The sequence below is a fragment of the Crocuta crocuta genome, unplaced genomic scaffold, assembly GCF_008692635.1.
Source record: "Crocuta crocuta isolate KB4526 unplaced genomic scaffold, BGI_CrCroc_1.0 scaffold102, whole genome shotgun sequence".
In the NCBI taxonomy this organism is placed as follows: domain Eukaryota; kingdom Metazoa; phylum Chordata; class Mammalia; order Carnivora; family Hyaenidae; genus Crocuta; species Crocuta crocuta.
This window is the reverse complement of record NW_027530019.1, coordinates 606,543-621,879: the sequence shown is the minus strand read 5'-3', so window position 1 is coordinate 621,879 and position 15,337 is coordinate 606,543. Positions and strand designations below refer to the sequence as shown.

At 36.1% G+C, this 15,337-nt stretch overlaps 1 protein-coding gene across 2 annotated transcripts in view; it reads left to right on the top strand.

Annotated features, from left to right (window-relative positions):
* The window catches only part of UNC13C (unc-13 homolog C), a 558,456-nt gene that overhangs the window by 280,353 nt on the left and 262,766 nt on the right, over nucleotides 1–15,337 (top strand). For both annotated transcript variants that reach the window (XM_077764313.1, XM_077764311.1), the window contains one exon: nucleotides 14,620–14,776. In XM_077764313.1, coding sequence (XP_077620439.1) covers nucleotides 14,620–14,776 — 157 coding nt within the window. The remainder of the gene's footprint in view (nucleotides 1–14,619; nucleotides 14,777–15,337) is intronic.

Genomic DNA, 15,337 nt, shown 5'->3' with positions numbered 1-15,337 from the left:
TGTTAAGGACTTGATAATTCACTACCACCATCTTCTCAGATCTTTTTTTTTTTCCCTCAAAGTGTGGCCCACTGATGAGCAGTGTTAGCAGAATCTGGGGGCTTACAAATGCAAATTCTCCACCTACCCCAGACCTACTGAATCAGAAACTCTAGAAGTGGGCCCAGTGATCTGTGTTTTAACAAGCCCTCCTGATGCTTCTCATTAACTCTAAAGTTGAAGAACCAGCGCCTTGTATGATATCTGAGGAAACTAAAGCCTGTGATTGTAGTGCATTGTCTAACTTTACAAAGTCTGTTAGTGTCAGAGATGCATCCAGAGCCATTACAGTGTCTTGACCCAAACAGTAGGCAATATATACTTCCTTTGTATATTTATATCAGTGTTGCTAATTCAGTGAAACCAAGCTTTATTGAGAACACACTGCAATAAATGTGGTTCTGCAGAAGTGACCCACACAGACCCATAACCCTTACTGAGGAGTTTCAGAAAGCATTCAGAATTGGGTTGTTCCTTGCCCGCAGTTCACCTTTTGAAACCTGATCTTAGTGTATAAATGCATATATGCCATATATAATAGGTATTTATGTATAGATATTAAAAGAACTGTTCTTTTATATCAAAGACCAGTTGATAGTTTCACATCAATGAAATTGATGCTGGCCCAGGTAATCAGTCATTTTCAGCCATCTGAATGATGGCTGTAGATTGGACCAAAATCCGTGCTCTTCTTCAGAGTTTACTGTTCCTAGCATTTAATTACCAGGCATAATTATAGAATAGAATGTGTAAGAATACATTTTTAAATATTTTTGATTAAAGGTATGGTTTTTTAATTGACAGAATATCCTAATGCTAAATAATAAAGACTTACAGATTATACAGGTGAAAAGGAAGTAGGAGGTCATGCAATTGAACCTCTCTCCAAATCTGAAATCTTACTACTGAATCTGTTAACTGATGGTCACCATCCCTGTGCTTGTTCACATAGAGTGACAACATACTCCTTTTGAGGCAACTTATTTTGTAATTGGGCAGCCGTAATGGAGTCTATGAGTTTGTCATCTGCTCTGTCCCATGTCAATGGCTATAATTCAGAATACCTATATAAAATAGGAGCACAATAAAAATGCAACTATGATAGTTTAAAAGAGGAGAATCATCCTTTATTTTATTTTATCACTTGTATTTTTCTCTTACATTTAACCTAAGTAAGCAGTAACAATAAAATATCTTTGGATACTTATTTGGTATCAAGTGACCCACGCATGAGCTCATAATTATCAAGAGCCACAGAGTAAGTATTTGTAGCTTTGTGGGTCCTACAGTCTCTGTCACAACTGCCCCATTCTGTAGTTCAGGTGCAAAAGCAGTCATAGATCTTAGATAAACAAATGGGCATGGCCATCTTCTGATAAAACTTTATTTTAAAAACAAAAACTATAGGATGGGTTTGGCTATGGCCTAAGATTGCCAACTGTTAGTCTAAACAGAAATAACAAATAAGGAATTTGGTAATAAATTGACACATGCTCTTTGATGATAACAAAATGCTGTAGATTATATAGTTGACCCTCGAAAAACAAAGGTTCAAATCGTGTGGGTCTACTTATAAATTGATTTTTTTACAACACTGTAAATATATTTTCTCTTCCTTATGATTTTCTTAATATTTTCTCTTCTTTGGCTTACTTTATTCAAAGAATACAGTATATAATACACAGAATATGTGTTTACGATGTTTTATGTGATCAGTAAAGCTTCCAGTCAAACAGTAGACTATGAGTTAAGTTTTTTGGGAGTCAAAAGTTACATGCTGTCAGTGACCTTGACCCCTGCATTTTTAAAGGATCAACTGTATCTACTTCTAGTTATACATTTGATTTCATAATGATATTTTTACTTATTAAATGTTTTCTTCTGCTTTTACTATGGACCAAGGTGACCATAATATTTCCCTCAACTTGATGAAACTTTAGGCATACTTCTTTCTTGCCTCTAGGCCCTGATCTCTGTCTCACCTTGGCCTTTACTGAAGGCTTAAACACAGAGGCCCCTGACCTCCCTTTACTTACAGTGTTCTCTTTAGAAAACTTATAATTCACTTTACAACACTTAGAATTTTTTGGATGTAATTTTTCTTGAGAGACTCTTGCTAGTTTTACAATCCAGAACTAGTTTTCTCAAGGACCCGGGAGGTGTCTCTCTCAAATATAATCGTCAAGGAGTATAAGCCTCTGTCTCCCAGTTTTTGTGGGAGGGTAGAAGCCTCACGTGGGTAGGTGCCTTACTCTAAGTTGTAATACTATCTCACGTCATGAGGATAAGAGACAGTTTATTTTGGATAAAGCCAATTAGTAAACACAGGTGACTAGGATTTCCCCAACTCCAGCTCTTAAAAATCCCCTTCCATCTTCCCTCCCAAGTCAGCCCTTAAAAACTTTCCCATCTGATATTTCAGTGTAGCTGAGTTCAGACTGAACTCAGATTTACAAATTAAAATCTCAAATTCAATAGTCATTTGTTTCATTACTGCTATAAGAAATTCTGAGTGCATGATAGAAACTCATACATATTTCTGATTGAATTAATCAGAAGTACATGTCGTTTGTCCCCAACTTCTCCTGGTATGTTTCTTCATGTCAGAAATACACAGTTGCCAAAAGCATGCAAAGTAGAATTAGAAAGACTAATCTGGTGTGGGTATCTGTTGTACCTTATGTGTTGCACGTAAGTGTTTTAGAGCATACCATATTGATTATTTATAATAATTTGGAGAAGTGTCAGACATTCTTTTGTTAGGTGTTGAAATAAAATTTTCAGAGATGTTTTTTACTGTATTTTCTAAATGATACTTCTGCATTTGAATTGGATCTTGATTCCTAACAAATTGTTGTCCAAGAAAAAGTTTATGAATAACCAACTGTATACTCAAATTTGGGTTTCCTATTGAATCAGTTGTATTTTTCTGTTATCTTGAAACATTGCTTCAGGGTACCCAGAAAACCAACCAACCAACAGCAGCAAAACCTAGACCTAACTACCCATGTCAAAATTTATCTCAGTAGCATTTCCCTTAACCTTAAAAAAATGTTTACTTATTTATTTTAAGAGACAGAAAGTGAGCAGGGGAGGGGAGAGAGAGAGAAGGAGAGAGAATCCCAAGCAAGCTCTGCACTGTTAGCTTGAAGCTGAATGGGAGGGTGGTGGGAGGGGAGTCGAACTCAAGAATGAACCATGAGCTCATGACCTGTGCCGAAATCAAGAGTTGGATATTTAACCAACTGAGCTATCCAGGAACCCTTCCCTTAATTTTTAGAACACAAAGTTGGGGAACTCAGCTTCAAGGAAGAAACAGATGTTCTGCCTTTATAGTAAGGACATGTATAAGTTTGGGAAAGACCAAAACTGTTTAATTATTGTGGGCTTTCCTAGACCTCATTTGATCAGAAATAAAAATCAAATCTTAGCTTCTTTTGATATTTAAAATCTCCTTATGCTTATCCAAATCCCTAGGTAACCTCATAATCCTCCTCTTTTAAGTAGAGATGGTCTGGTTTCTTTTAAGCATACTCCCATTTCTTTGAAGATGAATTTAGAGCAGAAATAAAGGGGAAGTATGTATTAAGTCAGAGAGTCTGGTTGTACAATATTAAATTTTCCTCTTGTGTATTTCTCTTCATAAGAAGGAGGCTGGATGTATTTTGCTGGTAAATGATCTGAACGTTAATACTGAACTTCCCATTCCTCTAACATACCTCCTGCTTATTGTAAATGCTCTCTCCTGTTACCACAAAACATTTTTGATGAGGGCACCATTTATTAGCCCTATTTTTCACATAAAAATGTACCCTTTGTTGTGGAACATTCATGAGGAAAGAAGAAAGGGATTACAATTTTCCTGTTTGGACAAGCAATTGATCAAGGACCCAGAGGATTTGTTCCCACACAGTAAATGCAACTATCCATCTAAAAACAAAAAGGCAATTTTACTATATATGACAGTAAGAATTAGAGTCCTGTTCCTTCCCAAAGAAGCACACTATTTTACATATTCTGTATATTCTGTATCGTGATGTTGGGTGTAGAACCTGTTTTCATGATGAGAGTTTTGGGAGTCTTTGATGCTTTACATCTATCTGTGCAAACATATATGCTCTTAAAAATATTCTGACAGACTTGCTGGTCACCCTATAAACACACTCAAGGAATTCAATGTCAGCATCAGGGATTAAATTGTCCTCTGGAGCTGATTTCTGGAAAACACATTTAACTGAGTGTTTAAAGAGTCTTTCATTTATTATAGAATGAAGCCGAAGGTGTGTCACAGAATCTGAGATTTTGTGTTTCTGTACATCATGCTTCTGTAATACCAAATGTGAAAAGCATAAAGTCAGTGTTTTTTTTTTACCTTGGTGTCCTTAACAGACAACCTTGACTTGGGCACTGGTGATCTTAATCTAATAGATATTTGAACCAGAACTATTGGGATATGGTTTATTTTAAAGGCACTGGTCTCTTTTAGCTGCATGAGCCTGCTTTCTAAGTAGGGTGACACTTAATTGAGCCATTCATTTCTGTAAGAAATATTTATTGAGAGCCTACTATGGAAGTTTTCTAGGCACTGAGGTTATATTAGCAAACAAGAAGTGAAAAAACAGTCTCTCATGGAGTCCACATTCCAGAGGATACAATTTATTTATTTGATAGACACATTCTGATGATTTAGTATAAGGACTTAGCTATACAGGGCTGAGGACTTACTTACACAGGGCTTTGGGATACAGCAATAAAAGACATCTCTTTCTTCAGTGAGCTTCTATTCTAGAGCAAAGAGGAGGAAATTAAATAACAAGACCGTATACTTAAGGTATATATTAGTTCTATAAGAGCATAGACATGGAGGGACTAAATCCAGGCACAGATGAGGAGAGATGTCAGAGAAAGCTGATGGTCAGCCTGAGGGTCCCAGCCTGACTTGCTCTTCAACTTCTGTTGTTCTTCTAAACCCTATACATTTCATTACTTTCCTGTCTCCCACCACTGCCCTCATACTTACTCAAAACCTCTGTAATGGAGTTTGAGCAATACATAGCATCTATGAAAAGTTATGATGCTATTTGCCAAAAGAGATCCTTAAATGTTTGACCCCTTCTTTGGTGACAAGCCTGTGTGCAATCACTGACATACGTGCTAATTTGAATTTTAGGGAGCAAATGTGATAAATACTAGTTTAGTGTATTTCTAACATTAGAAATACAGATAGTCTTTTCTTTCATCTTATATTGTTTCTCTGACATCTTCTAAGGGTCTAAACTCTTAGTTATCTTTATGATGCTTCTTTCCAGTCACCCTGCTTTTATTTTTATTTAAAAAATAATCTTTAGATATTTTGAATCAAAGGCATTTTGATCCCTTGAAAACCCCAAGATGATGTAATTAGGTACAATTATCCATGAAAAGGCAGGTGAGTTAGATGATTGCCCCCTCTTTTTTTTTTTTTTTACTTTTTCCATTGTGATATCTACGAAATAATAGCAAGTGAACTCAGTACAGATTTATTATTTGAAATACACATAACTTCCCAACATTTTGCCAGTAATGTTTGAAAATTAATGGATGATGATGTTGTAGCAATCACTGTAGCTGAAAACATGCCAGAAACTATTTCATTATTGGCAATTTAAGCATCACTTTTTGAGTTTGTTTCTCTAACTTTTCCCATGAAACTGAAAGTCCATTTGTTAAATTGGTTTGACATTAACCCTGTTTTCTTAGAAAAGCCAAGTTAGGTGATTTAAACATTATGAATCCATTGTTTTCAATCATGTCTGGGGAAATGTTAGCATTTTCAGACATTTCAATAGTACTTTTTGACCTATTTTATTTGAAGGTGTACTTTTGAAGGGGTGGTTTGCTTCAAGGATGTATTCAGTCATTTTAAGTGGCCAATTGTGCTTTTAATCCTATTTTCCCTCTCCTTCCTAGAAGAATGTAAGTAGCATTGAAACTACAGCCTTTAAAAGGAATTGATTTTTTAAGGAGATGGTTAGAAGTAAGTAGCTTTGCATTGCCAGTAACCACACATAAAGAAGGGGCATGCAGAAAGTCAGAGGCAGACTCCTGGCAAATTGAAGATAACATAAAGCCTATTAGCTGAAAACTCCCAAAGAGCAAAGGATCCCTCAAGATGATTCCCTTGTCCTCTGCTTTCTGGCCATCTCTATTAATCATGGGCTTCAGTAGAATCAAATGTTGATAGTAGGAGGAAGTAATGTGTATGGCTGGACACAACCTAGTATTTGTATTCAGAGATGCAGAACATGTTAGAGCTTAGAAAGATTAGATCTTTTAACCGCTCTTTCATTTTAAAGATGGAAAAACTGAATCTAGGAGTGATACTTTTCTAAGGTCACAAAACAGAACAAGGATTAGAATGAATCATGCTTATGCCATGGTATCTCTAACTCTAAAATGGCCACGCAGAATCCCTCTCTCTTCCCCACATACTAAAAAGCAATATGCTGACCATTTCTTCAAGGTTTCCAAGCAGTATAGACATTAACCCTAATTAACACTTTTCCTTCTTGGAAATTTAAGTCTCTCTCTTTTTTTTTTTTCTCCTTCAAACATCTGAGAAATATGTACCTTGATGCATATGATTTTCTTGGTTAAAATGACTGCCTAATCATTTACCAGTTAGGTTAAAAGTGAATATGAAAAGGCAAGTTCTATGTAGACTGCTGTTTTGGTACCAAAAGGCACCATCTATAATTTACCATAATCCTAGTATGGTTTCTAGAAAAGGACAAGTATTTTTGCCAACCAGGGAAAAAAATTTACTCCTAAGAGTGACCTGGAAATTGAGCATTAATGTTTTATTTTTTTAAATTAATATCAAATGCTTAAACATTTTTTTCAAATGCTTAAACTTTTAATCTTAGTATTCCAACTCATTAACTCCTGAGTCACTAGTTTTAAGAACATTTTCATGTAAGTTCTAAGAGATGATGATTAATGTATCTTTAATTTTTAGATATAGTGAGACCTGTTCAATGTAATTCTGATCAAATTAAAGAGGATCATATCCATGACTTTAATCTATTTACCTTTTTCCTTTTACCAAACAATGAAAATTACGTTGCTTACAATTTTAGTTAAGAAAAATGATTACAATTTGATATTAAAATTGATATAAAGGACCAATGGGAGGAAAAATAGCTTTAAGTGAAATACTGGGTTTTACTCATTGTCCTGTGTTGATGTTCTGGCTTCACCATTCTCATCTTTGTAATTTGCCTTAGGAAATTAAGAGCAAAAATCATTGCCTTAATACGTTCAAAAGGTAGTCTTGATATATTTTATTTAGTAAAATCAAAGTGGTATCTATTTTATAGTAATTTTTTTTTAATGCTTTATTTATTTCCAGGAGAAAGAGAGAGAGACAGCGTGAGCAGGGGAGGGTCAGAGAGAGAGGGAGTCACAGACTGAAACAGGCTCCAGGCTCTGAGCTGGCAGTCAGCACAGAGCCCGACGCGGGGCTCGAACCCACGAACCGCGAGATCATGACCTAAGCGAAAGTCGGACCCTTAACCGACTAAGCCACCCAGGCGCCCCTATAGTAATTTTTTAGTAATTCTTTTGCATCTACTCATTTGCCGGAAACTAGTAAGCTCTATGATAAACTTTGAAGGAAAAAAAAACATTTTATGGGTGATTTGTGGTTGACTTCCATAAAAATCTTGCTCACTAGTACTTTAAAAGTGATATAGGTTATAAATTTTCACATTATATATAGTACTTTAAAAGCTATATATTTTTGAAAAGAAAAATATAAAGTAATTTTTACTTGAGTCGATCAAAGAAAAAAAATTTTATTTTAATTTATGTCTTTATTTTGAGAGACAGAGAATGAGCGGGGGAGGAGCAGAGAGAGGGAGACCCAGAATTCGAGGCAGGCTCCAGGCTCTGAGCTGTCAGCACAGAGCGCGACGTGGGGCTCGAACCCACAGACTGTGAGATCGTGACCGGAGTCAAAGTTGGACACTTAACCGACTGAGCCACCCAGGTGTCCCAATCAAAGAAAAATTTTAAAAACTGTTGGGTTGCTTTGTTTCATGCTAAGTTACAAAGAGACTTGTGAAATCAACAATAGAGTAAAAGCTGAATTAACATCTAAAATATATGTTTTATATATGTGCTTTTCTGATTAGGGTAATAAAATAAGCTAATGGTAAATTATTTTTGAAGTACAAAATGTATTTTTTTAATTCTATAGCTCTACCTGAACATAACATTGTACCATTTTCATTAATACTGTTTCCTGCCAGAATTTTGGTTGTTTTTTTGCCATATACCTATGTGTGCATGTGTCTACATGCACATGTAGATGTTAAGATAACGTACAAAACTGTTTGCATCTTGCCTATTTGGCAACTTACAGTATTCCTTTGACTCAGTATTTGTTAACCACCTGGGTATTGTCAGCATTCATCTGCAAACTTTAAACTGGAAGCCCAGCCTCTAATAATGTTCTACTTTTTCCCATGACTTTATTTAAATGCAGCTATCCTTTAGGTTGTTGAAAGATACTTACCTGCTCCTATTGGTAGGTTATCCAAATAGTAGAGTTGGATTTTTTTCCCCCTGGATGAACTGAAAAACCAGTGATTTCTTGTCTTGCTGGAAGCAGAGTATAAAAGATTTTATATAATTCCCAGGATATACTGTTCCCAGTGTTCTTCCAGCCCTTTCTTTCTAACTAGCTTCAAATCCCATTACCTATTCTCTATTGCACAAGCTGTATTGCAATCTTGGGAGTTGTGTACTCTTTAATGGATACAGAGTGAGTAGGTGTGGGAAATCGAGACAGCTCTTTACTGCCTGGGGAAGCCATCACCATGGGATATGGAAGTGATTGACAGCCTTGATGGCCAGCAGCCCAGGCCCTAGTCATGCATACAGGGTATACAGTGTATGGTTGCTAGAAACATCTTCCTGTTTTTTCTCTAGTCAGGTTAACATTTTAGAAGTTTAGACACTAGTCAACTCCTGAGTATCTCTAAATCTAGCCAGCTGCCATAAAGTTAGGCAGAGTCCTCCCAGATACTGGGAAATCTTAGATGGGTACCCTAATTTCTGGTGTTTTTATGACTTCACAGATTTTTTTGGTTTTCTTGGATATTTTCATGGCAAGTTTCAAGGGGTGAATCATATGCAGCTAGCTACTTCCCGTGGTTCCCCAGAAATTATCTCAGTTAAATTTAAATCAGAAAGTAAAATATTTCTGTCATCAAAGATGAATACATGCCTAATGCTCTGGACAATTTAAAATATATGGGGGTTATATAAGCAGAATGCTATTAACCTTCATAGTTATTGTCATCATTATGGCTTAACTGCTATGCACTTCAACAAATGTTTACAAAGCAATTAGATGTTTTGATAAACTGTCAGATAAATTAAGAGAAAGATACGTTCTAGTGGTTAAGAGATACGGTTTTCAACTTACATTGCCTGAATTCTAATCCTAAAACACCTAACTTGCTCTGTGGCCTTAAGAAGGAAAAAAAAATGGGAAAGAAATGTTTAATTACAGCAAGCACACAGAGAGAGTCAGGCTTTAGAAGTACTGGCAAAACAAAAGTAAAAATACAACATATCTGAAGTTCCCTACTTTTCATGGTATTGTGCTTTTCTTGGTGAGACACAAATCTAGCTTTCATATTCTCAGAAGTCATAATACATGTTCACATATAACATGAGTAAAATCAAGTTCAAAGCTGGTTTGCTGGAAAATTTAGGTTTCATAGAAATATTCAAGTTTTATATCTTGGAGATTCACAACTGCCATTCTGTGAGTTTTAGATTATCTCAAGATGCAAAATATTTTGTTCCTTCTGAGTGTGGTATATGAATGGTTTAGTCAAATTGCAAGCAGGGAAGAAGTGTCATTTTTTGCTTCTATATCTTCCTAAATTGTTTTTTCTGCTTCTAATATTTACTCATTTCGATTTATCTTTACACCACTTCAGAGTCACCTTTCCAAATTTGTCTGATATGTCAGTTACCTCTGCAAAAATCTCCGCCAACCCCATATAGTCCACCTGAGAATGTGAAAATTCCTTAGCTCAAGACCAATAGAATCTGTCCTTGACCCACTTTACATTGGTCACCCCTGGCACCTCCTCACTTTTCATCCTGTTTCCTCTTAGTGCATACTTCTGTCACTCAACTAACATTGGTTTTGTTAAGGTCACAAAACCTTTGTATGTTTGTCAAGTTTAATAGTCTATTTTCTGCCCTCGTAAGACTTCCTCACTGAACCTAACAGCATCAATTATCCTTCACATGCAAAGAAACTTCCCATTCCCATGGTTTCCAGTGTCCTGGCTTTCCTTTTATCCATCTGTTTTTTCCTTTGGCCTCAGTCATAGTATTCACTTATTTTTTTTGTTTTCTTTCACTAGTTCCTTACATACTGTGTTTCCCAAGTTCCACACTTGGGCATTTCTCTTTTTATACTGTATAATCTTCCTGGATAATCTTATCCATTCTCATGGTTTTGACTGATTCCGACATATTAATGACCCCTAAATCTAAGGTCAGGTATCCAGTAACCTGGTGGACATTCCTATGTGAAACAGCTACAAGTACCTTATGGTCAAACCCAACACATAATCTGCACCTTACAATTCCTTTGTCCTGTTTTGTTCTCAGCCCACTCAGCAAAAGTACCAGTTACCCCTACCCCCACTGTCACCTTGGAGCTTAACCATTTCTCTTCACTACCCCTCAGCCCTCCTCAATCACAACACCCTGACAATTTGTCTTCTCTCATTGTTTTTGAAATTCATTCTATCCTCCATATTTCTATAGCTGCTGCCCTAGCTCAGACACCCACCCTCCCTTCCCTGTACAGCCTCCTAGGTGAACTCTCTTCTCTAGTCGCACCTTTAAACCCATCCTCTTAAAGTCTCCTCCCAGCCAAGGTAATCTATTTAAAATTCACCTCTCATGGGACGCCTGAGTGGGTCAGTCAGTTAAGCACCTGACTCTTGATTTTGGCTCAGGTCATGATCTCATGCTTTGTGAGTTCAAGCCTTACTTTGGGGTCTGCACTGACAGCTCAGAGCCTGCTTGGGATTCTCTCTCTCTCTCTCTCTCTCTCTCTCTCTCTCTTTCTCTCTCTTCCTTCACTGCTTGTGCTCTTTTGTTTATTCAAAACAAATAACATAAAAAATTCACTTTCTATCCATATGAACAGCTAGAGTTCCTTGGAGATTGAAAAAAATTATTTTTCTACTTACATTGATTCTAAGAGTTTGAATTTTGGTTTGAAAAATTCCTTTGATCTGTAAAATAGATTCAACTTGCCTAACATATTTCATGAGACTCTCCTACACACACCCTTCCTTTGTTTTTGATCAAACCAAGCATAGACTATTCCCTGCGAAATTTGGGCTCTACCAACCAAAAATGGTTAGGTTTCACACTATACACAGTATTTTCCCCCATTGTGCCTTGGTTTTTACCATTCCATTCCATTTCCTTTATCAATCAGTGACAGGAAGTCCTGTCCTTGGTTTGGCTGTCTCCTAGTCATGCAGTAAGTCTTAGTCCAGCCTCATTTCAAAGAGTCTTCCTTGACCTTTCCCTGACCCACCAGACCACAATATGCACACTCTAACATACTGTCCCATAGTGCTCTGTTCGACTTTTCTTTATTAAAACATTTACATAGTTGTATTACATTTCTTAAGTGACCGATTCTCCCATTAGTCTGCAAGTCGATTGATTACTATATGCCCAGTGCCTAACACGGTATGTCACCTTTAGACATGTTAATATTCGATAAATTTATTGAACCAAATTCTAGAGACACTAAACTTCTTTTCTATTCCATGACCATTACATGAGCTCTAATCCTCTAGACCTTGGCTCAGATGTTTCCCTCTGACTTCTCTGTGGGCTCACCACTAGTGGGATCAACTAAGCTTTGGATGCTTTGTCCTCCATCTGCAGGCTTCCTAACTTCTAGCCTGTGGATACCTCTGTAATAGCGTCCAAACTTAGATACCTCTGTAACAGCACTTTCTCTTATATGAGAAAATTAAGGTTATGCATATTTTATACCAGGAGCATGTTTTAATCAACGCTAGATTCCTGTCATGAAGAATAGTTCCAGAACGACAGGAAGTGTGTAGTTATTGAAAGGAGAGTACTCTGGCCAGATGCCTTTAATATAAAAAACGGAGGAAATGTTAAAGGATGGAAAAACACCAGAATCCATTATAATTCTATTTCTAATCCTAATAAGAGAAAGTATTATAATACTATCTTTTACTATAAATTGAAGTTATTTTCTAAGAAAACTTTACTGTGTAAAAAAAGTTTATTTTTATGGTTTTTATAATTTTATGAATAATATACATTAACATTAATGATAAATAGAGAGCAAGGATTATATTAAATTATATAACTCAAAATCACATCGCTAATTGTAGTGTTACAACATTGCTTTGGGGCCCCAAATGCAATGAGCATTTTCATCACTAAAACATGGGCTTACCAACTCACAGTGTAAAATAAGCAAAGCTTAGTTCTTTATATCCCCAATCTTCCCATATTACACTCATTTCCCTCTCAAATCTCTTATATGCAGTGAACAATGTTCAATAATTGTGTCATTTTCATTATAAAATTTTTAATTTCACTTACAAAATTCACACCATGAACGCCGTCAACAGGATATTTATTATATGTCTCCTTTATTTCTGCTTAAAGTCTCTGCCAAACAGTTGCCACCCTAATTGAGCACCAAAAATCAGAGGGTGGCAGCTACCAGAGATAAATACTAAGTAATCCGGCTGCATTAGAAGGCATGGATCCATTTTTTAAAACCACAAACAAAATTATTTGTCCTGGTGACCTCCAGTATCCCTTTAAATATATAATGCGTGTTCAGGGGTGCCTGGTTGGCTCAGTGGCTCAGTTGGTTAAGTATCTGACTCTTGATTTCTGCTCAGGTTATAATCTCAGCTTTACTGAGTTCAAGCCCCCCTCCTTGGGATCTGTGGTTACCACACGGAGCCTTCCTTGGGATTCTCTGTCTCCCTTTCATTCTACCTCTTTCTCTCACTCCAAAGAATAAATTAACATTAAAAAAATAAGTATATAATGCATGTTTGGGATAATAAAATTCTGGCCTTTGAGTTTCTTACCTATTTTTTTGACAACTAATATTTCTGTAACCTTGTTCGCCTTAGGTATGGATAATTTCCTCGTGCCATCCAGGTACCATTACATTTAGGTATCGCGTAGTCCACAACTCCTGACCTTTAACTTGGTCTAACAAACTTAACTATTTGTAAACTGCTCAGAATTAGGAAAAAAGAAAGAAAAACATAGTGTTTCAAATTTTTTAATTTTAATTTTTAATATTTACCTGTGGTATATATATGCATTATAGTTAATTTAGTGTATAATAAAGTCAAAATATGGACCCTTTACCTAAAAGAAGCAATCAATGATCGTCTGTTTCTAGGGTTAAACTACAAAGCATCATGTAACTGCCATGTTGTACTTTGTTATTCATAATCCTCAAAGATCCATATTTAAAACTTTAACCTACTTGGATCATCCAGCGTCATGACTAGCTCAGTGAGTGGCCTGAGTGAAATCTAAGAGAAGCCGCCATTTCCAGGACCACCATCCATTTCTTGGAGGTGCCATTCAGGACATCTTATTTATGCATATACATTCTGTGTCTATGTTCAGTAATACAGAATTCAGAGATGCTTAAGTGGAGGATAAATTACTGAAGCATGAGAGCAAAATACGATCAGATTACAAACTGAAAATTTCTTTCTTTCATGAATATTTTCTCTTTTCACTTTTACCGTAAGCTGTGCTTTCAATTTTCAAGTCTTTTGTTATAGTTCAAATGAAACAGGTTTTCTTAAGAGAAGTAACAGAATTGAACACTCGATGTTTCTGATGTCTGTGAATGATACTATTATTCAAGGTTTAAAAGGAATGGTCTTTAAGCATAAAGCTGGCATAATTCAATCTGCCTTGAGCATTCATCTGTTTGCTTTATTAAATCCTGATTATAAAAAAAAAATGCTAGAGAAACAGAAATGCTTATGGAAAGTATTCCTTTATGACAACCGGACTTGAGTCAGATGTTGAGTTCACTTATTCAGTAGATACGTGGTGAAAGGAGAGACTCTTGCTTCTTCAGTGGGATAGAAATACAAGTATGAAAGAACATTTTGGTTAAAATGCAGCATTTCAGGAACTGAAGTAAATGGAGACTCCTGTATAATGGCTTTCCAGCCTTGCTGGATCCACTGGAAATTGCACTTTACATGTGTACACACAAAACTCCCATTCATCCCTGTGGCAAATCACATTCTAATTAAATCACTTCACATTTGTGAATGAGAAATGTTTAAAAGCTGAAACTGCTTTCTCTTTCATTTAGTAGAGATTGTGGGAGTGTTCTCTCTTTTTCATAGATGTAGTCGGGGAATTAATTGCTGACATTAGAAGGTATGCCATTATGTGAATTTATTGGTTTATATTTTAAAAGTGCTTAATGTTTTTGTCTTGTAGGCACTTTTCATGTCTGTCTTCTAAATACATGTGTCCTGGTGTCCCTGCTGTCATGAGCACCTTGTTGGCAAATATAAATGCTTTCTATGCTCACACAACAGTTGCAACAAATGTACAGGTCTCTGCCTCAGATCGATTTGCTGCTACCAACTTTGGTGTAAGTATTTTTTGAACTTTAAAATTTCTATTAGCTTATGGGAGTTACATTTTCAAGGGACTTTGGATTCTAGATATTCTTAGAATCTTATTTCAGGAAGCACTTGTTAGGGGCTATCTCTTAGTATAATAGGCAAAAACTAAAAGTTCATTGAAAATATATTCTTATATTCTGCGAAATAACTTTGGCAGCCAATAGGCATCTTCATTGCCGTCATCTCCAACAAGGAAACGCATAAATTTCGTGAAAGAGTAATGGGATTTTATATGACCTTCTCCACATATGCAAATTTAGGATTCATAATTTCAGAGGCTGTCCCCTGATAAAAATGAGTTTGACTGTCTTTTCCAGAATCTATTAGATTCCATTTACTTCCTACTGGGTCTTACTGATATTGCTAGATATTAGCACGTCTTCTAAGTAAAGCATAATTGGTGTATAAAAAGTCTAAGAACTATCTGTACCTAATGAAGAGGTCCACCTGAAATACTCAAATGCACTAAGGACACATTGAAAAGTAGAAATGCAAGATGGGGCGCCTGGGTGGCTTTGTCGGTTAAG